Below are 25,403 nucleotides of genomic sequence, written 5' to 3'. Positions count from 1 at the left end.
CAGGGGCAGTGTGGGGGGGCTGGGAGGAAGCATGGGGGGCCAGGGGAAGCATTGGGGGAGCATGGGGGGCTGGGGGCAGTGTGTGTGGGGGTTGGGGGCAGTGTAGTGGGGGGCGGGGGCAGTGTGGAGGGCTGGAGGCAGTGTGGGGGGCGGGGGCAGTTTGAGGACAGCATGAGACATGGCCGTGTGTAGTCTGATGGTCCCCCCGCTGCTCCCCAGCCAACAGCCACCGGACGTCCGCTATCATCTTTAAGTGCGACGAGGAAGCCGATATTGGGAGGCCACAGGTCTTCAGTGAGACGCGTGGGTGCGAGGTGACGTTTGAGTGGAAAACCAAAGTGGTCTGCCCCCCAAAGAAGATGGAGTGCAGGTTCATCCAGGGGCACAAGACCTACGACCTGCGGCTGCTGTCCTCCCTCACCGGGTCCTGGTTCTTCGACCACGAGGGAGCCTCGTGAGTACCTCCCCCCTCGCCAGCCGAGTCGACCTGCGGCGGTAGTGGGTCGTCTTTGTTTGAAAAGCTGTGTTAGCTGCATGCAGGTGCTGGGGGCACCTTCATTGTCATGCTTGGGCTTTTCTTTTTCTATTTTTTAGAAACAAATTTTTTAAATTGATTTCAGAGAGGAAGAGAGAGGGACAGAGAGAGAGAAACATCAATGATGAGAGCCCTAACTGGTTTGGCCTGTGGATTGAAGGGTCCCAGGTTTGATTCCAGTCAAGGGTACATGCCCAGGTTGCCGGTTCGATCCCCAGTAGGGAGCGTGCAAGAGGCAGCTGATCAATGATTCTCGCTCATCATTGATGTTTCTATCTCTCCCACTCCCTCTCTGAACTCAATAAGAATATAAAATACATTTTAGAAAAAGAAAGGAAGACCTGTGCGTTAAAAAAAAAAAAAAAAAAAAAAAGAAAGAAACATCAATGATGAGAGAGAATCATTGATCAGCTGCCCCCTTCTCGTCCCCTATTGGGGATTGAGCCCGCAACCCGGGCGTGTGCCCTTGATCGGAATCGAACCCAGGACCCTTCAGTCTGCAGGCTGACGCTCTCTCCACTGAGCAACACCTGCTAGAGCAGGCGTGGCCTTTCCTGAGAGCCGCGGAGAGAGCTGCTCCGGTGAGTGGGGCCGAGGCTGACTGCCCTCTGGTTTCACAGGTACTACATAAACTTGTGCCAGAAAGTAAACAAGGGGCCCCTGGACTGCTCGGACAGGGCCAGCGTTTGCAGGAAGAGCGCCTCTGGGGACGTGCAGGTGCTGGGGCTGGTGCACACGCAGAAGCTGGATGTCGTCGGTACGGCCGGGGCCTCGTGGCTCGGGCTGCGTGGCGTGGAGGTTGTGGGGGGTGTGCTCCAGGGCCCGGGAGGGTTGGTGCAGACTTTGGGTGGAACTCGCAGGCACTATTCCCAGGACCATGTCTCAGGCCTCCTGGAACTCCTGGGATGGTGAAGGAGGGGCTGCCCGCACAGTGCTGAGCGCGGCCGTTAATTGAGGTCCTGCTCCGTGCACTCTCACACGGAGGCCACGGCTAGTCCTGAAACTGGGGAGCAGGAGGCTGGGGTCGGACCCAGGGCTCTGTGGGAGCAGCGGGGCCAGGAGGCCCTCACGGGCGGCCCAGGTGCCGATGACCCGGCGATGAGTTTCCAGAAAGCCCAGCATTCTTTCTGTCCGGGTCCCTAGTGCAGATCTGGATTCCTGACTTGGAAGGTTTTCATGCTCTATGAGAACGAACGGCTTTCCCATCACTGTGTGTTTCAGATGACAAAATCATCGTGACGTATTCAAAAGGCGACGCGTGTGGTGAAAACAGGACTGCGTCTACCGTCATAGAACTGACCTGTGCGAAGACCGTGGGCAGGCCCGCCTTCAGGAGGTGAGGGCAGGGCGCGGGGCAAGGGCCGTGGCGGGCCGTTGGGCGTGGCGGGGGCTCCACAGGTTTCTCTCTGGTCTTCCTGGGGTGTGGATGTGTGAGCAGGAAGAGGATGCTGGTGGCCATGCCGGGAGGGGCTGGCACTGAGACTTAGGGCCTGGGCTTGGGGGGCAGGGCTGCTCCCCACAAGGAAAATGCGTGGGGACACGCGGTGACTAGACCAGAGCAACCACGGGAGGTGGCATGTCACTGGCCTCCGTCCTTGGAAGTCACGGAGCCAAAAGGGCGTTGATTCTGTTAAGTGCGGGCCCACGGGCAGGTGGGTGGCACCTGGCAGGCTCTTGGAATTTACTAGAATTCTCCAGGCAGTTCTGCATCTGGCCTGAGGGAAGTGTGGCCAGCAGAGGGAGCATGTGAGCTGCTATTTGTGAACAAAGAATCCCTTCCCTCCAGAGCTGAGCTTGCGAAAGGGAAGACCCAGGAGTTGTCCACTGTCCACGGCGTGGTCAATGTATGAGTCTCAACACTTGTCAAACAAGAGTTCAAAAATCTAGGAGCAAATTTCTTTTGGCTTTTCGATGTTGCACGGTTTCTAAATTTAAGGAATTGTATTAAATTGTTGCCTACCTTTCCACGTTGCTGATGTACCGGCTGGTCCTCTTTCCTGAGACCGTTTTGTGGAAAGTGAACAAAAGAGCCGTCTTAGCCAGAGCTGCCTGCCTGTTCCGGGGGGTGGGGGGAGGGGAGTGTTGGGGGGAGGGGGCTGGAACCTGAAGGCGATGCGGCCTGCAGCTGTGTCCCGTCTCCTCACGAAGCCCGCCTGGCCCTGGGTGTGACCGTCCCCGCACCCCTCCAGGTTCGACGTGGACACCTGCACCTACCACTTCAGCTGGGACTCGCGGGCTGCCTGCGCCGTGAAGCCCCAGGAGGTGCAGATGGTGAACGGGACCATCACCAACCCCGTCAACGGCAAGAGCGTCAGCCTCGGGGACATTTACTTTAAGTAAGTGAGCATTTCCTCCGAGTGCGGCCGTGCGTTCCAGATCGGCCCGGCAGCTCGGGTCTCTGCCTGACGGGAGCGCCACAAGATAAACCGGCCGCGGGCCCGTACTGTGCCCAGGCTGTCGGCACAGTCGGCTCAACCAAGGGAAAACTGCTCAACTCCTAGGTTTTAACACCAAGGAAGGTGAATCCTCTTGAGTGTAAAAATAAAGGCACTCCGCCCCCCTCACTTTACGATAACCCCGGGGTCGAAGCCAAAGCTTTCAGAAACAGTTTTTGATCAGGGATCTATGAGCTTATCAGCTTCTGAAAAACCGATCAGCATCTTGGCAGTGTCACCGGGAGGTTCTTGGGGTCAGGAGGCCCGGTGAGTGGCAGGGCCCGGGCAGGGCAAGGCGGGTGTGTGCCGTGCAGTTCGAAGAAGGCGCACTGTGCAGAGTGCCAGGTGGTGGGGACGGAAGTCTGCCCACCAGGGTCCTCGCGGGCCTGGGAGGACGGGGGCGTCCTGCCGTCTGCACCTGATCCCAGGACTGTGGGTCTATAGTAAACAGCTTTCTTTTTAAAAACATGTTTGTGTTGATTTCAGAGAGGAAGCGGGGGGGTGGGGGGGAGCTAGAAACATCAATGATGAGAATCATCGATCAGCTGCCTCCTGCACGCCTCCGATGGGATCCAGCCCGCAACCTGGGCGCGTGCCCTGACCGGGGATGGAACTGTGACCTCCTGGTTCATAGGCTGACACTTACCCACTGAGCCACGCTGGCCGGGTGTAAACAGCTTTGTTAAAGGACTGCTGGAGTCACTGCTGCCTTTTCTGTCTCTCCAGGCAGTTCAGTGCCTCCGGGGACATTCGGACCAACGGGGACAAGTACCTGTATGAGATCCAGCTTTCTTCCATCACAAGCTCCAACAACCCGGCCTGCTACGGGGCCAGCGTCTGCCAGGTGAAATCCAACGACCAGCACTTCAGCAGGAAAGTGGGGACTTCCGATAAAACCAAATACTATATTCAAGGTAATTGCGTTTTCCCATTGTTCCATTTTACTCCCTCGAAGGAAGAGCTTTAAAATATTCATGAAGTCCCCTCAGTTGAAATCTCAGATCCTTTTTTATTTTATTTTAATGTTTTGATTTTAAAGTAAAAAAAAAAAATATCTAAGCCCTGGTACTATTCTTGCCCTGTGTGCATCCGTCCCAGTGGCTTGAACAGCCTGGGTCCCAGGGCTCCCCTCTCTGATCTGTCTGCCTCACACACTACCCTCCCGGCCTCCCCGCTGTGGCTGACTGAACAGTTCCAATCGCCGACAGAGTGGGGAGGGGACTGAATCCACACAAGGCTGCCTCACTTCTAACACCAACTGCTAGTTTGGGGGGCTCCCATCGCCAGCCTCAGGTTTGATAATTCCCTAGAAGGGCTCTGAGACTCACTGAGAGCTCTTAGTCCCGGTGTGGTTCATTCCAGTGAAAGGATGTAGATTAAAATCAGCCAAAGGAAGAAGCATGCAAGGCAGGTTCAGGAGGGCCAGACCCCCTGCTATTCTCCCTGCGGGATTGGGATGTGTACGTTCCCAGGTCAGTGTGTGACACAATGCGCCCAGTATTGCCCACCAAGGGGCTCGCTGCCCCCTGGGGGCCAGGGCTTTTATTGAGGCTCCATTACGTTGGTTTGGTTGGTTAATTGGTTGGTTGGTTGATTGGCTGATTGGTTGGTTGGTTGATTGGCTGGCTGGTTGGTTGATTGGTTGGTAAATTGTATGGTTGATTGGCTGTCTGGCTGGCTAATTAAATAGTTGGCTTGCTGGCTGGCTGGTTGATTGGATGATTGGTTGGTTACCTAGTTGATTGATTAGCTGGCTGGTTGGTTGGTTGATTGGCTGGTTGATTGGTCAGTTGGCTAGCTGGTTGGTTGGTTGCTCACTTGGTTTATTCCAGTCTCCAGGTAGGCCAATACCACCTCGCCAGCTGCCACCCCAGGTCCTATTGTTACCTGAGAACAAAGCCAGCCCTCTTCAGTCAAGGCTCAGGCTGTCTTGCACACTGACTTAGGGGAGAGGCTCCATCGTGTGTGCCAGGTGGCCTGTGAGGAAGAGCACACAGGGGACATTTGATGAGGGACCCTTCTGCTTGACTTTAAGTCTTTGCAAACTTTTTGTAAACTTTGAGAAGATGAACTGTTACTGAAATAGTGGTGATGACGTTGCTGTGTTGTGTGCGCGCCTTCCTTTCTGACAGATGAGGATCTGGATGTGGTGTTTTCCTCGTCCTCCAAATGTGGGAAAGATAAGACAAAAACGGTCTCTTCCACCATCTTCTTCCGCTGCGACCCTTTGGTGAAGGAGGGGATCCCCGAGTTCAACCACGAGACCGCCGACTGCCAGTACCTCTTCTCCTGGTACACCTCTGCCGTGTGTCCGCTGGGGTAAGTGCGGCCTCCCGGTGCTGGTGGGAGCTTGTTCTCGGTCACTTTCCTCTCTGGATGGACACTTACCAGCTTTACCCCCACCTCCTCGCTCAGAACTCGGCTCCAGCATTAGTGTGTGTGTGTTTTCCGCCCAGTGTTTTGTTGTGGAAAGAATTCAAACATGAACAAACCCAGAGAAGTGGTAGAGGTAAACCCTAGTAGCCAGCACAGGCTTCAGCAGTTGTCCATGTCCTGTCTCCTTGGTCCGCTCCTTGTCACTGCGCCCCCGGCTACTCCCCTCCCAGCAGTGTCGGCGGCCGAGCACCTTGGGCCCCGAGTGCCTCTCTCTTCTCATGTCTTCTTCCAGCAGCGTGTCCCCTTGGTGGTCCCTGGGAGGCGGCAGCTTCATCCCATCTTTGTTCCCAGCTAATCTTTTGTTTTCTAGTACAAACTCAAGAGGGAATATTTTCTGCCCTGAGGGCTTCTTATTGAGGGAAGGGAGCTGGCAGCCTCCGTGGCCTCGGGAACCTGCCTCTCTGGTGCCCACCCCTGGTTCCCTGGCCCAGCCATGGTGCCAGGTTTAGGGCCTCATCCAAAGCAGAGCGCATCCATGGCTCTCCTCTCCGATTGCTCTCTTTCTGTCTCATCCACGTGACCGTATTACAGAAGCTTTCTATTCTCTGTCCTGAGACAAGATCAGGAGAAAACTGCGTTCCCGCCTGTGATCGCTTTCCTTCGTTGCTTGAAGGACCCTGCAGTCGGCAGAGAGCGATGGCAGGGACCGTGCCAGGACAGCCCGGGCCCCACCCTGAGATCTTAAATCTGACATTGGTTTTGTCTTTTACTCTCTGTGGGCGCTAGTCCAGCAAAAAAAGAGTCATCCTTGTCCTAACTTTCCCAGGAGCACGGATGTAAAGCAAGGCTCAACAAGTTTCTGTACGTGGCCATCTAACCGGCACACGTGGTGCGTTCAGCTATGAACAGTGACAGGAGAGTCACTGGAAAGTTAGAAATACATTTGGAGAGAAAATCACACTTCTCAGTCCTCACGGGTCACAGGAGGGACCAGAAGTAGAAATCAAATGACACTGGGGCCTGGGTGACGAGCAACATCCGACGTCAAGCCCCGTGCGTGGCGGTGTCCCCGGCGCCGGCTGGTCCTGGCTCGGGGGGTCTCTGGCTCTGAGGGCAGAGTCTTCAGAGCATCTCCCAGGTCCCGCCCACTCCTTGCTTCTGTGCCCCGAGGCCCTACAGAGGGACAGGCCAGGACCGAGGAGCACGTCCCTCAAAGCTCAGCTTTCTCATTCCTTCTGTCCCCGTGGCTCCAGGCTGGGTGTTCAGCCTGTTTCCCGATGCTTCTGCCTGGACTTGTAATCAAGACAGTTTCAAGTTGGGGTTTCGTGTCTGGTGGATCTCGTGTTGTGGTGTGACATGTGGTGTGGCCATCAGAACCACTCCCGAGGGGGCACTGCTGGTCCCTGCTGTGGCGGCAGGCCCCCGAGTGACGTGCCTTCCTTCCAGGCCGGGCTTCGACAGCGAGGACGCTGGAGCTGACGCGCCGGCGCGCACGGGGCTCTCGGAGCGGAGCCAGGCGGTGGGCGCGGTGCTCAGCCTGCTGCTGGTGGCGCTCACGGGCTGCCTGCTGACCCTGCTGCTCTACAAAAAGGAAAGGCGGTAAGGAGAGGGGGGAGGGCAGTGGGCAGAATCGCATCTAGGGTTCAGTTTTTCGGGGGGGCCCAACAGCAACCAGAGCCCAAAGTTAAAACCAGAGGGTGGCTTCCAGTTGAGTTTTATAAATGCCTGCATTTCTGTGATGAGGTGTCCCAGGTGCCCAGAGCCATGACCCTGTCCCAGGTGCTCCGCCAGGCTCCGCCCTCATGCCATGGCCGTGCTCTGTGCTCTGGCCTGGCCGCCGGTTCCCAGGGCGCCTGGATGTCCAAAGAGGGACAGCAAGCTAAGCACCTGCCACGAGCAGACTTCCTCCCGATCTAGCTCCCTCCCTCCCCTTGTCCCTCGTAAAGTAATCGCCTACAGGCACCTGCTGCGGGCAGGGGCTCGTCACTGATCGAGTGTGACTTCCCATCGGGTTTCCACGTCACATGTGACAGGCGTGCAGCTTGGAGCCCTGTGGGGGGGGTCAGCCCTGGGCCGGGCAGAGGAGTAGGCCAGCTCTGGGCTCCCTGTCCTCTCTCATCTGCCGTGAGCCAGAGGCCAGCAGAGGGCTTGGGCGAGCCGTCCGGGGGTCAGTCACCCACGCAGTGGCCCTCGCAGCCTCGGTGCAGCCTTGGGGCTCAGGAAGGTGTCCCGACTCGTTCAAGCGTGGAAAAGCGGAAGCACGATGCCCGATAGCTTGCTCCAGGCCTCGCTGGACTGCCAAGCGGTGGGCAGGAGCTGACCCCTTCTGTCTGATTCCATGGTGTTCTGGCCGCTGCCCTGGGTTTAGCGCTCCCGGGTGTGGAGAGGCAGGGGCCGGGCCGCACCTTCCCCGTTAGGCTGGGAGCCCTGCTCGGTCCGCCTGGAGTAACTGGTCTCTTGCAGGGAAACGGTGCTGAGTAAGCTCACCAGCTGCTGTAGAGGAAGTGCAAACGTGTCCTACAAATACTCCAAGGTACGTCCCCACCCCACCCCAGGGGAGCTATGGGTGGGGGCTGTGCTGTCAGTCGGTGATAAGAGGAACATTATCACCAGCAGCTGGAGATAGGAAGGGAAAGCCATCGGTGGCTTATAGCCCGAATACAAGTCCATCTTTTATTCCTTCTGTCCTCACCGAGGAGGCGGCTGGTTTCTGAGCACCTCACGTCGGTGGCTCCTACTTTGGGGCTGTTCTGAACCCGTGTTCTCGATGGTGGAAGCTTTTGTGCCTCTGGCATTTGGGTGATTTCCTTGGAGGCATGTTTCCAGGAAAGAGGACCAAAGGGCATAATGTGCCCACGGCTCCTGATTTACTGCCAAGTTGCCTGCTAAAGGCTTATCTCAGCTGGACCCCGACTCACAGCCTTCCCGCCACCTGCCCCGCCCAGGGCGCTGGGCTCCTGATGAGCAGCGGGGGGCCCGGACTCACCGGCGGCTTTCCTGCCCCTGTGATGCCGGCTGCCTGGCTGGGCCACGCGGCTGGGTGGGCAGAAGTGGGGGCCCTGACCTGGGTGGGTGGGGAGGCGGGTGTGCAGGAGTGGACCTGGCCGCAGGTGGACTCCACGGGCTCCGCTGTGTCCCCAGCAGGTCAACAAGGAGGAGGAGGTGGATGAGAACGAAACGGAGTGGTTGATGGAAGAGATCCAGGCGCCGGCCCCGCGGCCCGGGAAGGACGGGCAGGAGAACGGCCACGTCACCACCAAGCCCGTGGAGGCCGCGACCCTCGCCTCCCTGCACGGGGACGACCAGGACAGCGAGGACGAGGTCCTGACCATCCCAGAGGTGCGCGTGCACTCGGGCAGAGGGACTGGGGCCGCAAGCACCCACCCAATGCGCCACCCGCCGAGGAAGACGCTCCGCGACACCCGGGTGGGGCTGGTGGGCGGCGACAAGGCCAGGCGGGGGCTGCCCCGGGCCGCGGCGCCGAGGCCCGGCCCCCCCAGCGGCCTGCGGTCCTTCCACGACGACAGCGACGAGGACCTCCTGAACATCTGAGTCCGGGGCCGGGGCTGGGGCCGCCGCCCGCCGGGCACGTCAACCAAATCAGACTCCAGCTCCATGATGCTTCTGTCATTTTTGCCTTTAACAAAAACTGGTTCGAAAGGGAATGATTTCTGTGAAGGGGGAGAGAGAGGTGAGCAGGTCAGGCACCCCTCGTCTTGGTGGCCATGGCCCGGGATGAGGCATTGGTCCGGTTAGAAAGGGTGGTGCTGGGGCCCGGTCTGTCCCGAGTCCTCATTTAAGTGCGTGGCGCCGGGCCGGACGCACCTGGGGACAGAGGGCTCCGAGAGAACCCTTGCTGCTGTAGGCCCTGTCGGTGCCTGACCGTCATATTTAGCATTTACTTCTCTCCTCCTATTTATTGACTCTGACAATTACTCAGGTTTGTGAAAAAAAAAAAAAAAGAAAAAACAGAAAAAGAAAAAAAAAACCACAAAAAAACAAAAACAAAAAAAATACCAAACCTCCCCCCAGTTTCTTCCTGCGGGTGGGTGTGCGGCCACCCGGGTGCCGGGAAGCTGTCTGCGGGGACGGTTTCATATGCGATTTTGACCTTGTCGACATGTATCCTCTAAGTTAGAATACTCGTCTGTCTCCTTTCCTCTTGCTTTCTGTTTCCTGCGGGCGCACGCACGTGCGTGGCCCCTGAGTGCCTGGGCCTCAAGGGCCGCCTGCCCCGCGCCTCTGGTCAGTGCCGGCTCAGCGTCCGCGTGGCGTCTGAGGCCTCGGGGCGCAGAGCACACGGCCAGTGTTTCTCTCGCTGGCTGGTGCCCTCAGACACCCGCCCACAGGTTGATTTTAGTGAGTCGAGATGTCAGAGAAGATGACGTGCGAGGTCTCGCCTCTTCAGGTTCTCTGACGCCACGACTGTGCTTATTTTTTTAAGAAAAAAGTGTTTATCAAACATCCGACTTATAAGAAGCCTTAAATTGCACAGCGTGTGACTTGCAGGATTGCATGCAGGCTGGCTGGCGGTGGGACTCTCGCCCTGGCGTTGCGCGTGGTGTCCAGGCGGGGGCGGCCGAGGTCGGGGGCCCCAGCGGAGGGCGGGGCGGGGATGACTGCTCTCTCCCTGCCGCTGGCTCTTTTCGAAGTGTTTAATGGACGACTTTCCTCTTATTCTAGAATTGTACATAGTGGGAGTCACGTACTGAAGGGCAAACCGCCTACGGGTTCATTGGTTTGTACTCAGTTTGGCTGGCTTATTTGATTTCAACATGAGTTATTTTTTAAAATTGATTTTCTTTCCTCATTTTTTTTTTCAATCAAATTTACTGTAACGTAAAGTATTCAACGATTTCAATAAAAGATAAATTATTAACTGGGTGTCACTGCTTTTTCCCCTGGAGAGTGGGACGCTGCCCGCCTGCCCTCCCGTGAGGGTACCGGGGCCGCGTTCGGGCTCAGCTGCAGTGGGCGGGTGACCCCTCACGCAGCACCTCCGTCCTCTCTGGGTCGTCCCCACGTGCGGGACTGACTGGGTGCGCCGTGCTCCTCAGCGTCACCCACGTCTGGGCCGGGCCTCCTTCCGAGAAGGCAGACGCGGGGTTCCCCGTTCACCAACGCAACCCCGTGGGTGGGTCCCGCGGTCCCGGGAGGCGGCCTGGGTGCAGCCTGTCGGAGTGGCTTCTCCTGCACACACCTGTCTTCCCTCTGGCCACTGACCAGCCCGCTAGGTGCTGATGGGGAAGCAGACAAAGCCGCCCCGTCAAAGCAGGCGTCCCTTCATCCCACTTGCTAACGATCCGATTGGGGTTCGTTCCTTATTACATTTTTTAGGGTTCCACAATGTTGTTGAAGTATCAGAACCACCGGAACGGTGCTTCTCCTCCTCCTCCTCCTCCTCCTTCTTCTTCTTTTTTTAAAAAAATATATTTTTATTGATTTCAGAGAGGGAGGGAGGGATAGAAACATCAGTGATGAGAGCAGATCATGGATCGGCTGCCTCCTGCACGCCCCCTGCTGGGGATCGAGCCCACAACCTGGGCATGTGCCTTTGACCGGAATCACACCCCGGACCTTTCAGTTTGCAGGCCGACGCTCTATCCACTGGGCCAAACTGGCTAGGGCTCCTTCCTTTATTCTCCTCACTCGAGTGCTGGCATGTTGGGTTTGCTGAAGCCAACCCCAGAATGTGACCTTACTCAGAGATCGGTCCTTGCACCAATGACCAAGTGACAGCGAGGTCGGCGGGGTGGGCCCTAATCCGCCATGACTGGTGTCCTTGCAGAATGGAGACCTGCAGACACAGACACACACAGAGGGAAGCGGATGCGAAGACACGGGGGAAGGACAGTCAAGTGCGAGCCAAGGCGAGCAGCCTGGACAGCCCTGCCCTCAGCCTCAGGAGGAGCCCACCCTGCCCACACCCTGATCTTGGACTTCTGGCCAAAGAGCGGTGAGGCAGTAACCCTCTGTTTCACCTCCCAGCCCATGGTGCTTTATTACGGCCGCCCTAAGAGGCGCACCCAGACACTACAGGCCCGGCCCCGGCGTCCTCGCGGGGCCGGGCAGTGACGACACACACGGACCGCGACCGCGGCAACGCTGCGCCGAGGAGCTCGGCGCCCGTCTCGGCCGCCGTCCCGTGCTCGTCCCACGCCCCCCCCCCCCCTTTTTACTCTTGGCATTTATAGAAAACATGATGCAGAAAATACACTCGCTTCCTTGTCTGTTCATTCAAGGAGAGGGTCTGTTTCGGGCCCGGGGTCCCGGCACAGGGCGCAGCGATGTCTCGGGCCTACGGTCCCCCGTCTCCCCTTCACTGCCTTGAATTGACACCAGAGACCAGTCTGGGAAGAGCTTTCAGTTCCGGATGGGGAACGGACCGGGCCCCAGGGGGACACAGTCAGTGTGACACGGCTGCTGGTCGGCTTTGAACCTGAGCCAGGGCCTGTGCTCTGAGCCCATCGTCTGCCCGGGGCCCCGTCACCCCCTCTGGTTCGGTCCGCACGCTCAGAGCAAGCTTCGCGTGTGTAAATGGCTGAGAAAATGAAGGCAGGATAGGGTTGCATGACACGTGAGAGTCGGAGGGGATGAAATCCCAGGTCCCTAGTGGAGCGTCCGTGGGAGCCCCCCCTCACTCGCTCGCCTCTCTCTCCTCTGGATGCTCTGGCACCAGGACCGCACACGTGACGCGGGCCAGGGGCTGACCCTGAGCCTTGGTTTCTCGTGTCTGATGCGTGGGGAACTCGGGTGCTGGCAAGGGTCACGGGACATGCTCGGTGAGCACCTGGCCGTCCTCCAAGCTTGGGATGGTGGCACCAGCCAGGCCCTTCCCGACGGACCGTGGCCACAGTCCTTGGTGGCTTCTCCCCTTTGCCATTAGGATCGCCTGAAGCCGGGCTGGGAGAGGGGGCGAGGGAGGGCTGCAGGGCAAGGTGAGGGTCCCCCAATCTCCGGTGGGGGTGGGGGCAGCTCCTGCCCAGAGCGGGGCAGCTCCTGTCCATGGGAAAAAGTGAGCAGTGGGAGTTCAGGTCAGGTCTCGTTTGGCCTGGCTGCTGGGGAGGTGGGGCCGGGGAGGAACCCCGCTTTTTCCCCCTGATGCGTGGAGAGCAGGACCTTCAGGCTTCGGCCACTCCCCACGCAGGGGACCCCCGTCGGGAGCTGGCACCCCTGTAGTCCTCTCCCTTGTCACTCTGGGTTACCCCCAAAAGCAGTTCTCTGACCCCACGTTAACTTGATCCCACGCCGTCTGCCTGCAGAGCGTCAGACCCATAGTTCAGGCCTGGGTCCCACAAGCCGGCCCCCACGGCAGGTGCCCCTCAGAGGCAGGAGGGCACCAGCTCCCACACAGTTCCGCCTGATTTGCCCGCAGATCGGGGTTCCCATCACCCCCTCCCTCTTGGTTTGATTATTTGCTAGAGCGGCTGGCAGATCTCAGGGTAACACTGAGTTTACCAGCTTAGTGAAGGGGACGATGGAGGATGTGGGTGAGTGGCCAGATGAAGGGATGCACAGGGCGAGATCTGGAGGGTCCGAGCCCAGGAGCCTCTGTCCCTGTGAGCTGGGGCCCCCCTCACCCCTCCTTCCGCCCCGCGCCCTGTGTGAACGCGTCCTGGACCTGGGAGCTCTGAGCTCTGCGCCACTGGGGTTCTCACAGACACTTACTCGCGGGGCAGGGCCAGTGGCTAGCTCACGAGGATGGGGGGTGGCTTGGTCTTTCCTGTGGCCAGCAGCCATCGAGGCACCCACCTGAGTCCCCCATTAGAACAAAGCCACTCCTCCCCTGAGGCTCCTGGAGGCAGGCAGACTGCATTTCCTGCCTCTCCCAGGGCCGCTCTGTGTGCTGGGTCCCCCACCCCCTCTCCCTGCCTGGCTCCCCCTCTGGCCACGTGGGAGGGGATCTCGGAGCTGCAGTCCCCCAGGAGGGGCCGTGCTTGTTACCAAACCACTGGGCTGGAGGCGGCTCCGGTGCCCAGGGGTGTGCGTCCCAGGAACGAAGGGCACCCCTGTTCACCTGTCCCTCCTGTGCGCGTGGAGGGCCCCCGAATGTCGCGTGTCCTGGGACTCCTGTCAGCAGCCCTGGCCTGGGCCCACGGGGCCTCACTGCTGTGGCCAGAGGACCTTGGGTCCTGTCCCAGGGTCAGGCCGTTTCAGGGCAGCTGGGATCCTGCCCAGGAGACAGCGACGCTGATGGGGGTCCCAGGTGGATCCCGGGAAACCCAGCTGTGCCGAGTCGGGCAAGGACGGCGGGAGATGGGTCTGTGTGGGGAGCTGGGCCCTCGCACCCCGTCCCGTCCCACACGCCCGCCAGAGGACGGGTTACCTGCAAACCCAGAGCTGCTTCCGGTTCGGCAGTGCTGCTGCTGACCCAGCGCCGCGCCAGCTGCTGCCAGGCCCTCACCCGCGTGTGACGTGCAGGGACGGGGTGGGGGAGGCTCGGCCTGTGTGGGGGGTGGAGGCCGGAGGACCCCGTGGCCGGCTCCCAGCTCTGCCCCGTGGGGAGCTGGCCCGTGCTCTGCGTTTCCCTGCGGAGGGCAGGGTGGCCCGGGAGGAAGGCCTGGAGCCTGGGGGCCCGGCCACCACAGGCTGCCCCGGCCCTGCCCCCGCCTGCGCTCGGGGTCATCTGGGCCACTTTGCCGGCCGCCTCACTCCTCCTGCCTTGCCTCACCGCCTGTCGGCCCCCCTGACCCTGCCGATAGCATGGGAGGCCGAGGCCAGGTGGGGCTCCCCTGTGCCCTCGCCTGCTGCTGTCCCTCGGGGAGTCTGCCGGGGACTGAGCTGGCGGAGTGAAGGACGACTCGTCCCTGTGCCCAGCCCAGCGCCGCCTGCCATTGCCGGGACCTGGTGAATGTTTGTTGAGTCAACAAATGAACCAGCACGTGAGCCGTGAGCCGGAGGCAGCTTCCCTGGCCGGAGCCCACACTGGGCAGCCGTGCGGGTTCCGTGGAGAGAGAACTTGGGGCGCTGTTGCCCCCCCCAGCCTGCTCCCCGGTGCGGAGGGGCCGCCACACAGCGGGGCTGCAGGCTGTGGGGGAAGGGGCTGGGCCGCGGGTGTGAGGGCCTCTCCAGCTGGTGGCTCAGGTGCCTCACGCCAGGAGCAGCTCCATCGCAGACCCGCCCGCTGCCAGGAGCCCAGGGACCCCTGACCTGGCGATGGGGCGCGGGCCGCCGGGCCCACCGGGATGACGCTCTGGAGCAGGTCGGGGAGTCGGCTGGTTCCAGAAGCAAACGTTTCTCCTCCTCGCTCTGCTCTCGGCATCGTTCCCCCCCATCTACATGGGCATCGTGTTCCTGGCTTCACCCCCGCGTGGCCACCAACAGGAGCCTCCTGCCGCTGGGCCCCTGCGGGCACGGCTGGGTGTACGACACGCCCGGCTCCTCCATCGTGACCGAGGTGAGAGCAGGCCCTGCATGTTGGGGACCGTGTGGGTTTCAGGGAAGAAGCAGACACCAAATTCTCAGGTTTGGTTTCACGGCAAGAAAGAGGGCGGAGTTCTGTGCAGCAAACAGTGGGTGCGGTCAGGCTCCCGGGCCCCTGCTCAACCCTTTTGACGCGGTTGCACGTGGCGGGTGTGGGCCTTGGAGGGGGCATCGGGTCACGGGCCAGCCCTGGGCAGTGGCTCTGTGTTAGCCAGGGCCAGTCTGGACCAGGCCACCACTTCCCAGAAACGAGAGGCCACGGGGTGTCCATGTCACCACCTTTGGGCTGGTCCCCTCCCCCTGCCTGGTCAGCACGCTGGGGAGGAGGGGGTTGCGGGGGGAGGGCGAGGAGACAGAGGGGCGGGCGCTGGTGCCACTTGCTTTGTGCTCAAGGTGTCCCCCAAAGCAACGGTCGCCAACCTTCCGAATCTCATGCAGCACCAGGGTCCACGCATCACCCGTTGGCGGCCACTGCTCCAAAGACATGGCCGGTGAGAGGCCTGGCCGCCCAGCGACACTGACAGGTGCCAGGACTCCGGGAGCAGCCCCAGGAGGGCGCTGGGTTCTGTGCCGAGACCCACTCTGCCTGTCAAGGCCCAGATGGGTCCCCTCCTGCCTGGCTGGTCCGCTCCGAGCTGGTCCCTGCTCCCCCCCTGGGTGAGGTGCTTGAGGAGTAGGGAGAGCAGGGCCATGAGGCTCCCTCCGGAGTCTGCAGTGGGTGGGTGTGTGTGGGGGGGCGGTTGGTGAGAATAGGACCCCGTGTGGGCAGAGGCAGAGGGGCCGTGGGCTCTGAGGGGTCACAGCGGCTGAGCTGCTCCGGCCTCTTCCGGAAGGAGGGGCGTGGGATGGAGCTGCCAGGAGAGGGCACAGCAAGGGAGGAGCCGGGCTGTTGAACTGGTTTCATGTCAGGATTCGCTGGAGCCGTCATGGGGGACAGCGGGTGATCTCTCACCTTCAGGCCGGGACACCCCGCTAAGTTAGATTCAGGTCAACATGCACCTTTGTCGGGTGGTTCTGTCCCAGACTCCAGGCGATATCTGGTACTGAAAACGGGGGCGTGCTTATGCTAAAAGGAAGCGTTCCCCTGAATTCAGGTGCAGCCTCGCACCCTGATGATTTTCTGCTAAACCCGCAGCCCCGCCTTTGTGCCAAACAAAGGAGTTGGTCTTCAACAGGCGGTGGAGGGAGAGGATCCCGCTGGACCTGGGCACTGGGCCCCACGCACAGCGGTGGGGGGTGGGGGGCCTCCCGGAGGCAGGGAGGGCGTGAGGAGGCTGGGAAGGAGCCCCGGCCAGCAGTGCCAACCGCCATGGTTGTCACAGGACAGAAAGAAGAAGTAGCTTAAGAGGCTCAGCCTGGCATGGGCTGGGAGGAGGGACCCACTTTGCTTGAGGGTCTGGCTTGGGGGGAAGGGCGAATGGAGCCACTGGCTGGGGGGTGGGGTGGCTGGTGAGGGTGGCCTGGCGGGAGGGGGGGCTGCAGGGGAGGCTGGTGAGGGGTGGCCTGGCGGGAGGGGGCTGCAGGGGGAGGCTGGTGAGGGTGGCCTGGCGGGAGGGGGCTGCAGGGGGAGGCTGGTGAGGGTGGCCTGGCGGGAGGGGGAGCTGCGGGGGGGGGCTGGTGAGGGTGGCCTGGCGGGAGGGGGCTGTCCTGGAGAGGAGGGTCAGATGTCAGAGGACAGAAGCCCTTTAGAACGGTCACCGTGGGCTTCTGAGTGCCCGAGGTCTAGATGACCCGGTGACTGAGCGATTCCTGGAAATGCTGGCAGAGCCAGAGGGGGAGGCGGCTGCAGGAGAAAGCGTTCCTGGGGTGGGGGCGGGGGCGGGGGCGGGGACACGTGCTGTGTGTGACGGGCAGTGAGACTCCCCTGGGGCTGATGTAGGTGACTGGACACTGGGGTGGGGCTCGAGGTCAGGAGGTCAGGCGAGGCTCCTGGCAGCAATGGGTCTCCCTGCCCCTGCTGCCCGCCCCTTCCCCCCTCCCCCCTGAGCGGGCCTGTTCCTGGGAACTTGCCACAGTCACTCATTTCTGCAGAACGAATCTTCCACGCGGCCTGGCCTTGGACCTCGGACCTTGCTGAAGGGAGGACAGTGCGCTCACGTGTTTGAATGCCCAGCGTCACCTGCTGGGGCCCGGGGCAGGGGTCAGTTGTAGGGGGAACGTGCAGTTTCTGCCTTTGGCACCCCCCCCCCCCGGGAGGCCCTGCCCCCTCTGCCACACGCCAGCCACAGCCCCAACCAGCCTAGAGCATCCCTGACCTTGAGTGTGAGCCCCAGGTGAGAGCAATGCTTGCACTGCTGTTTGCACACTCGCCTGGCCCTGGTCACCTGGCTTCCGTCCGTGACCTGCTGAGGCAGGTCCATGGCACCTGCTCTGGCAGGGACTCAGGTGGTGCTGGGGACTGGGCAAGCCTGGTGCTGGCCCTCCCAGCGGAGCGGTGACCAGCCCCCAGAGCCCCAGGCTATGCCCAGCGGCCCGCCGGCTTCCAGCGAGCTCAGGTGTGTCCGGGCGGGAACTGGGGAGGCAGGGGGCATGCAGGTGTGAGCCCTGCAGGTGACTCTAGGCACAACCCTCCGGGGAGCCTGGGCCGCCTTTCCTGGGGAGGCATGTTCGCGGGTGAGGCTGCCCCGTCTCCAGCTCTGGGCGCTCGGCTTCCGCACAGCCGGGCACGGCGGGCCCAGGACGGTTCAGGAGGCAGCAGGGCTCGTGTCAAGGACCTAAGCAGCCAGTCAGACAGCACACCAGGCTGGCTGAGGGCAGCGCCCAGGGGCTTGTCACGATGGACCCCTGAGGCCGGGACAAGGACGTGGTCAAAGGGGCGTCTGAGAGATGGGGGAGGGGGTTATAAAACCTCCCGGTAGACGTTGAAGGGTTATTACTCTCCCCTTCGGTGCTCACGGTAGAGCTGTGAGTGGGACAGGACAGGGGAGCTGAGGCCCATAGTTGCTAGGTAACGGCCCAGGGGGATGCCTGGTCGGGTGGGGACATGAATCCGAGCAAATAAGGTGGTGCAGGGACAGGGAGGAAAGGAAGGAGGCGACCCTGGACACCCCCAAATAGGGGCTGCACCCCTCCAGATCCCTCGTTTCCCCAGAGCACCATCCTCCTCTCGGACCCTATGAGCTCTAAAGAGGAGGAGACGAAGCTTCCACATTTGGGCCTTCCGGTCCCAGGTGGGGGCGGCCTCATCCGTGCTTGTGCCGGACACGGGGGAGGGGGGGGCCTCCTCCAGACCCCAACAGAGCACAGCCGTCCCCAGGCGGGCCTCGACCCTCCCTCTCCTGGCTCGGGGCCCTGGCCCCCGAGTGTCCCCCAGGCCCCGTCCCGCCCTGGTCCCTCCCGCACTCAGAGCTGGAGCGCCTGCTGCCCCCAATGGGCCCACCTTCTTGACCCTGTGTCTTTGCTCGTCTTATGTTGCCACTCACAGCGCCATCATTCACAACAGAATTTGCATAATTATTGATGGCATTTACATGATTACATATGCAATTTGTAAGTACTTAGAAAACATGTTTCTCTTGTACATTTCTGCTTTGGGGAGAGTGCTCTGCTGTGCTTCTCAGGACACGAATCTGTTGGCCATGTTGTCCTTCAGTGACCCACTGTCAGCGGCAGAGCAGGGACAGCAGCTCCTGAATGAATAGCGTCTAGTGGGGCTCCTGCCGGCACTGACAGGCAGCGGAGACCGTGAAACCGTGAGCGGGCCGAAGGGACCGTGCGGAGGAAGGGGTGTGAGGCCCCGGGGTGTGCTAGGCCCGGGCTTTGCTTGGAGAGGGGCTGGAAGGCGGAGTTTGATGAGAAACAGCCTGGTGTTTGGGCCCCTGTCGTCTAACCTGGTGCGTGAGGACGTGTGGATGGTGGGCCTCTGGGTCCTGTGGGAACATGGGCTTCTTCCTGGGCTCCCTGGGCGTCGGCTACATCGCGGACAGGTACACAAAGGCCCACCGCCTGCACGGAGCTCCGGCGCCTCAAGGAGCATGGCTTTCGGGGACGGTGACATAAGAGATGGCCAATGGGAAGCGCTTGCAGAAGTGGACAGAGCCGAGGTGGCGGCCAGAGCTTTGCATGCCTGTGGGAGCGAGGCGGAGAAAGGTGGGGTTCAGGCTGGATTCCAGAGGTCAGACTGCATGCGGGGTGCATAGATGGGACTGGGAGAAGGGGGCACAAGGCTTATGCCTCCAGCAAATGGGGGGCAGGCCCTTGTTTGAGAAGGGACCGCATAAGTAGGAACAGACCTGTGGCAGCTCTTCGGGGAGAAGCGGGGAGCCATCAGGAGCTCTGTGCTGGCAGTGCTAAGGCCGGGAGGTGTTAAGAGCAGCCTGTGAGCCCTGGGCGGGCGGCCCTGTTGGGTGGAGCATCTCCCTGTGCACTGATTCCCGGTCAGGGCACATCCCCAGGTTGTGGGTTCAATCCCCAGTTGGGGCGCATACAGGATGCAACCAATCAATGTTTCTCTCTTACATCACTGTCTCTCTCTCTCTCTCTCTCTCTCTCCCTCCCCCTTTCTCTATAAAATATCAATAAAAAGCCCCCACATGTTCTCAGGTGAGGATTAAAGAAATTACAAAACAACAACAGACAAGAGTATCCTGTGGGAGAGACGGGAGGTCAGGCAGGCGGTTGGATGTCTGGGTTGTGCTCAGAAGAGCTTTGGGCTGGACTTGTATTTTGGGACATGGCCCAGTCACTGGTAGTTAAAGCTGTAAACCATTCATGCTGGAGATAGGCCAGGAGAGGGCAGAGAGAGGACACGTGGAGGCCGGAGGGAGGGGCTGCTGGTGAAGGACGTTTAGGAGACATGGCAGCAGACAGAAGGACTACTGCCTACCAGGCTAGTGTGATGCTACGGAAAAGGAGAGCAGACTGGCCCGAGGAGGAGCCGTCAGATCTGTGGACGCAGCCACCGAGAGTCCCCAGGGCGAGGACGGGGTCAGCGGGAGGCGAAGGGAAGTGAGAGACGAGGAGGTGGCGTTCATGTGTGTGGACCACTCTGTCCAGCGAGCTGGGCGTGGAGCACAGCTGGGGAGGGGGGAGCACCAGAGAGGGGCAGGTCAGGGCGAGATGACGTCATGTGGGGGGAGCGAGGGCCTGGGCGCAGGCAGGGGCTGGGCCCGCGTGCAGGGTGGAGGGGTCTTTGGTGGGTGACACAGGGGGGAGGGGGAGGAGGTGGACGCCAGTGCCCTGAGGTCTGAACGTTCTGGGGTGAGAGGATTCGGCTTCTGCCCAAGAAGTTTCTCTATCAGTGAAGGAGGAGGAGGAAGGCTGGTGAGGGGAAGGGGCGAGAAACGTGGAGTCTAGGAAGGAGGAAGGGGGGGGACAAGCCAAGAACCGGTCAGGCCAGGGGAGACCCTGCATGCGGTGAGGTGGCTGTCACCCAGTCTGCGCGGCCCCTTGCTCCCGACTCACCCAGTAAGGATCATGGACCACATGGCCTGGAAGCACGGCAAGCGCCTCCTGCTGACTTAAAGGTGACTCGCTGGCCAGGGCTTCTCACGGGCTGGGTCTGTGGCTTAGAAAGCGCCCGGGGGGCTGCCTGGGGGAGCAGGGCGCTGGCGGGGTTTGGGGGGATGGGTGCAGAGTGCAGCCACAGGGACCTCCCAGGGCCGCCCCTGCTCGGCAGCGGGTCCGCGTGCTCCGAGGGCTGGAGAGGCTGAGCCCCTGGCTCCCTGACCTATTCCACTGGCCGCCGAGGCGTGCACCTGCGCCCTCATGTTCCTGTGCTGACAGCCCAGGTGCGAGTCACAGGGGACCCTGGGAGTGTGGGGTGGAATTCCAGGTGGTTTTCCAGGTCGGGGCTCTGAGACAGACGTCCCCATTTCTCCCCGAGGCCCGACCTCACATTAGGAGTTAGGAGCGAGGTCCTGACCTCTGAGCTCCACAGTGAGCCGAGGGAGAAGGAAGGAGGGCCCTCACCGTGGCCTCAAAGCCCTCACGTCGCACCGTGGGGAGCAACGCGTCCCGGCTCAGCGTGGAGCTCAGAGTCTCGGGACCCACCCAGGTGCCCATGCTGCATCTTCCGTGGGTTAGGGGAGTCCCGCACACGTGGGCACTCACCCCCTCAGGCCTGGCCCAGCCCAGGGCCAGCGTCCCCTCCCAGGTCGCCCTTCTTCCTCAGGACGCTGGACCAGCTGCCTGGCATCAGGGCCTTCTCAGCACCAAGGTGGGTCCAGGTGCTTCCCACCTGGTCGAGCAGCCGGACCCTGGGCTCCGCGGTCCACCCCTCAGCCACCTGCTGCCGGTCCACTCGTTTGCATTTCCACTCGAGGTTTGTTGGAACCGATGGTCTGAGCTAATAGGGAGGTGCCTGGCACATAGAAGACCCCTCTTGCTGAAGGGTGACTCAGTTTCCTCATCAGCCTATCCTGTATACCAATAATAAAAGGCTAATATGCAAATCGGCCAAACAGCAGAATGACTGGCCGCTATGACGTGCACTGACCACCAGGAGCTGTCCCCTGCTGGTCAGTGTGCTGGCGAGCGCAGCAGCTCTGCGGCAGTGCTAAGGATGTCTGGCTGCCGGCTTGGGAGCGGGCCTAAGCCCGTGGTTGGCAAACCACGGCTCGTGAGCCACATGCTGCTCTTTGGCCCCTTGAGTGTGGCTCTTCCACAAAATACCACATGTGGGCGCGCACGTACAGTGCAATTGAAACTTCGTGGCTCATGCGCAGAAGTCGGTATTTTGTGGAAGAGTTGGTATTTTGTGGAAGAGCCACACTCCAGGGGCCAAAGAGCCGCGGTTTGCCGAGCCGCAGTTTGCCGACCACTGGCCTAAGCCATTAGACATCAACTGAGGGCTCCCGGACTGCGAGAGGGTGCAGGCCGGCTGAGGGGCCCCCCGAGTGCACGGATTTCATAGGTTAATAATAGTACCTGTCTCATAGCCCTGTCGGGAGAATGAATGAGATGATAATATGCGTAAAAGGCTTAGGTACAGGGAATGCTGGTTGTTATATTAATGTGCAATTCATGGTCCTGCCAGAAGGTGGCGGCACTGCCCATTTGGGAACTTGGAAAATCCAGGTTGTACATTCCTTTCTCTGGAATTAAGCTCTCCATCGGGAATAGGTGGCTGTCCCCATTAGCCTGGCTAACGGGCCTGCAGGGGGCGCCCCGCTTGCCTAACTTCCTTCTTTCTCTCTAGACACGTTTGCCCAGGACGGGAGCAGACGCATCCCTGTGCTTGTCTGGCCCAGCGGGCGTATCCCGGAGGGGCCTCGCCCACAGGCACTGGCCCTCGGGGAGGAGACAGGAACGTCTCAGCAGCTGAGCCTCTCCTCACAGTGCAAACCCCAGAACCGCTGCCAATGCTCCGGGCGCCAAGTTCCGTCGTTTATCTAAAAGCGACACACGGGCCCTAACTGGTTTGGCTCAGTGGATAGAGCGTCGGCCTGCGGACTGAAGGGTCCCAGGTTCGATTCCGGTCAGGGGCATGTACCTTGGTTGTGGGCACATCCCCAGTAGGGAGTGTGCAGGAGGCAGCTGAGCGATGTTTCTAACTCTCTATCTCTCTCCTTTCCTCTCTGTAAAAAAATCAATAAAATAAAAAATAAAAACGACACACGGGAGTTTCTGGATTTCCCCCGAGAATGACTCCGTGGTCCCGTCTGTGTGCCACGTTCCGTCACGTGGCTCTTCTGGTCTCGAACACGGATGGGGGCCGGCGGGCCCGGGTGGAGAGAGTGAGGGGCTCTCGGAGGGCGGAGGGCGGAGGGTGGAGGGTGGAGGGCGTGCCAAGGGAGCAGCAGGTGCCCGGGCGAGTCGTGGCTGGCGTCTCCGCCTCGTTTCGTCTGGTCCTCGATCCTGGGAAGATGACAGGGAGGCAGCAGCCCCAGCTCACGTCGCTTGCTCTGTGCCAGGACGACACGAAGGGCTTGCTGTGTGTGAGCCTCAAGAAGCCTCAAGACAAGCCAGTGTGGCCGGTACAGCATGACCCGGTCCCCGCTCCTCGCTGAGGGGATGGAGGCACAGAGGGCCCACAGCTTCTAGCCCAGGCCGAGTCCTGAGCCGGCTCACTCACCACTGCCCCCTGCTGGCCGCTGGAGGGCCGGGCAGTGCTCGGCCCAGGGCCCACACTGGCCTGTACCCGGAGGGTGAGCAGCAGCAGCCTCCATTGGCGATCTCCTGGCAACGTGGGTACATTCTGTGGGTCACTCTCACGTGAACGGGAAGGAAGTGCTGGTGAAGGGCCTTCCAGGGCCTGTTCTGAATGCTCCGCCCTCTATTGCTCTAGCACGATCTAAGGTGTGACGTGCTCCTCTCCCGCCCGCCCGCAGGGTCCTGGGTCCTCCCCACCAGAACCTGACGCCCTCCCTCGCACAGCGTGCCCTTGACCTTTCTCTCCGCTGCAGGCTCACCAGCGCCTGCTCTACCAGGGCCTCTGCACGCACATGGGTGCCACTGGCAGGGCCTCCACCTGGACTTCCCGTTCTCTGCGCTGGTGGGATTCCCCGCAGCCTTCCTCCTTGTGGGGCGCGGCTGCAGTGTTTTGGCCAGGTTCAAGCCTCGGACTAATGAAAGGACAGGGTCCTCTCATTGCCACGTGCAAGTCCCAGCTGGAGGGCAGGGCCCTCCCAGCACAATCATAGCCAACGGCTGTGGTAGTAAGCTTGGTCCAAACACGTGGCCCCACGTGCCTTGTGCTAGAGTTCAGGTGCATGTAGTTGAGTGAGGTTGGAGCTCACGAGAATGCTGTAAACAACGTGATCACGCCCCTACTTTGCCTCGTGGCATCTGCTATAAAATAAAGACACGGCTTGTGGGCGCCGGCGCTGTCTCCTCATCAGGGAGCAGCGTCCCACCGAGACCAGCTTTCATTCTCTTGTCTGTCTTTTCTCAATCCTTTCACGCCCCCCCTCCCCCACTAAGGATCACCTTTGGCCATAACCGGTGGCACCCGAGCAGGCCCCTTTGGCCGTGACACCTCCTCCTCGTCACCATCCACCCCGGCCTGGCAGCGGGCAGCCTGCCTTGGCACAGCTTTCGTCTCAGGATGTGCGCTGTCCGTCTTGGTCATCTTCCAGGGACCGGGACGCGGGAACAGGGTTTTCACTGACCGATAAGCTCCTAGAACAAGAATGGAGACAAAGGCAGGTGCGACCTCAGCCTGCACACTTTTTAAAGTTCCAAATCGAGGTGTCGCTTACATACAATGAGCACATTGTAAGCGTGCAGGCGGTGCGTTGTCACGTGTATGTACGCCTGGGTACCGTGACCCAGATGAAGGTGCAGAATTCCCACGCCCCGGAGGCTGGCAGGCGGGAGCAGCAGTGCGAGGGCCCTGCAGCGGGAGAGCGAGGCGGCGATGGGCGGGCAGGGGCGGGAGCTGTGGGAGTGAGGTGAGGGGTCCGGCCAGCTGCCAGGCCTGGGTTTTATCCGTGTGGGAGGGGCCATGGGAGGCTTTGCGACCCGACTGCAGTTCCACACGGTCCCTCCGGCTGCTGCAGAGCGGGGCCCGGGGCCCGGGGCGCAGGGCGGCTCTGAGGCGATGCTGTTCATGTCTAACAGAGCCTCTCGCCAGGTGAAGGGCCCCAGAATCTGTGAGCGAGGCCCCCCCTTAGGTCTTCATCTGCATCTTCATCTTTTGTGACTTGGTGGGGGTGGGGGGGGTGCCTGGCTTGGGTTCTCCACCAGGAGGGGAGCGCAGGAGGCCAGGAGAGACGGTCGGGCCCGGAGGATAAGCTTGTCCTAAGCCGCCGTCCTCTCTCCTTGGAGGTGCGCCATGGCTGAGTGACACGGAGCACCTCTCCCACGAGCAGCTAATATTGGGGGGCCAGGGTCAGGGTGACATCTGTGTGACCCAGGGGCCTGGAGAATGAGCTGCATTGGGTGGTCCAGGTGAGGCGGGCGACGTGCTCAGTCTCTGATCTGTCCCTAGTAGGGCTTCAGGGAGCCAGGACCCCACAACGCTCAGCTGGGAGGAGGCAGCTTTCTGCTCCCCACCCCCCGCTCCCCGAGACTGTGAGGAAAGGAGTGTTGGTTAAAGAAAGGTGTCCGGAGTGCTCGCTTCGGCAGCACTTGTACTAAAAGTAGAGCCATACGGAGACTAGCATGGCCCCTGAGCACGGATGACATGCAAATTTGGGAAGCAATCTGTATTTTTAATCACTGAGCTGTGCACCTGAAATTAATGTAATATTGTCTGTCAACTGTAATTGAAAAATAAAACAGTATTTAAAGTAAAAAAAAAGAAAAGACAGAATATGTGTTTGCAAAGGAACATGAGCTTAAGGATCAGGAGTCTGGCCTCAGCTCCAGGCCTCCTGCCTGAGGGAAGCGCACTTATTGAGGACCTACTATGCTCCTGGCGCTGTGCTGGCAGCCACACTGTCGCATAATGAAAACGCCAGCCCTTGTGGAGTGGTCATGTGGACAGCGGACATACGTTATCTCTAAATCTCACAGTAGCCTAGAAGCCGGGTGTAATGATTCCCATTTTACAGACGAGGAAACTGAGGCATGAAGAAGCAAACAGCTTCCCTAAGTCACAACTGACAGGAGGCAGAGCAGGCATTTAAAGTTACATTCCTTCCACAGTGGGGCCTCCCCTCGTGTCCTTTTCGAGTCCCCCGTCTCTCAGTGGACTTACCCAGCAGTGGACGGTCAGATAAGACGACTGCTCCCGCCCTCCCAGCCCTGAG

General features: G+C 60.6%; 1 protein-coding gene and 1 non-coding gene across 4 annotated transcripts in view; both read left to right on the top strand.

Moving 5' to 3' along the window:
* IGF2R (insulin like growth factor 2 receptor) overlaps positions 1–11,554 on the top strand; it is a 95,801-nt gene extending 84,247 nt beyond the window's left edge. Inside the window, exons 40-49 of one of the 3 annotated variants that reach the window (XM_070417385.1) lie at positions 220–454; positions 1,156–1,292; positions 1,757–1,871; positions 2,725–2,871; positions 3,697–3,884; positions 5,103–5,289; positions 6,793–6,945; positions 7,810–7,879; positions 8,488–8,685; positions 11,135–11,554. In XM_070417385.1, the coding sequence (XP_070273486.1) occupies positions 220–454; positions 1,156–1,292; positions 1,757–1,871; positions 2,725–2,871; positions 3,697–3,884; positions 5,103–5,289; positions 6,793–6,945; positions 7,810–7,879; positions 8,488–8,685; positions 11,135–11,278 (1,574 nt within the window). In that variant the 3' untranslated portion in view covers positions 11,279–11,554. Of the gene's footprint in view, positions 1–219; positions 455–1,155; positions 1,293–1,756; positions 1,872–2,724; positions 2,872–3,696; positions 3,885–5,102; positions 5,290–6,792; positions 6,946–7,809; positions 7,880–8,487; positions 10,226–11,134 lie in introns of those variants that run through there. The other 2 variants (XM_070417384.1, XM_070417383.1) reach the window with 2 other exon arrangements.
* A 13,207-nt stretch (positions 11,555–24,761) lies between these two features.
* Positions 24,762–24,865, top strand: LOC139013326 (U6 spliceosomal RNA). The gene has a single exon (XR_011471985.1). It is a non-coding gene; the product is annotated as a U6 spliceosomal RNA (small nuclear RNA).
* The last annotated feature ends 538 nt before the right edge of the window (positions 24,866–25,403 follow it).

Source organism: Myotis yumanensis, unplaced genomic scaffold (genome assembly GCF_028538775.1).
Source record: "Myotis yumanensis isolate MYYU_CA2020_CCGP unplaced genomic scaffold, mMyoYum1.0.hap1 SCAF_6, whole genome shotgun sequence".
Classification (NCBI taxonomy): Eukaryota; Metazoa; Chordata; class Mammalia; order Chiroptera; family Vespertilionidae; genus Myotis; species Myotis yumanensis.
Note: the sequence above shows the minus strand (reverse complement) of the source record. Positions and strands in the feature narration are given on the sequence as shown.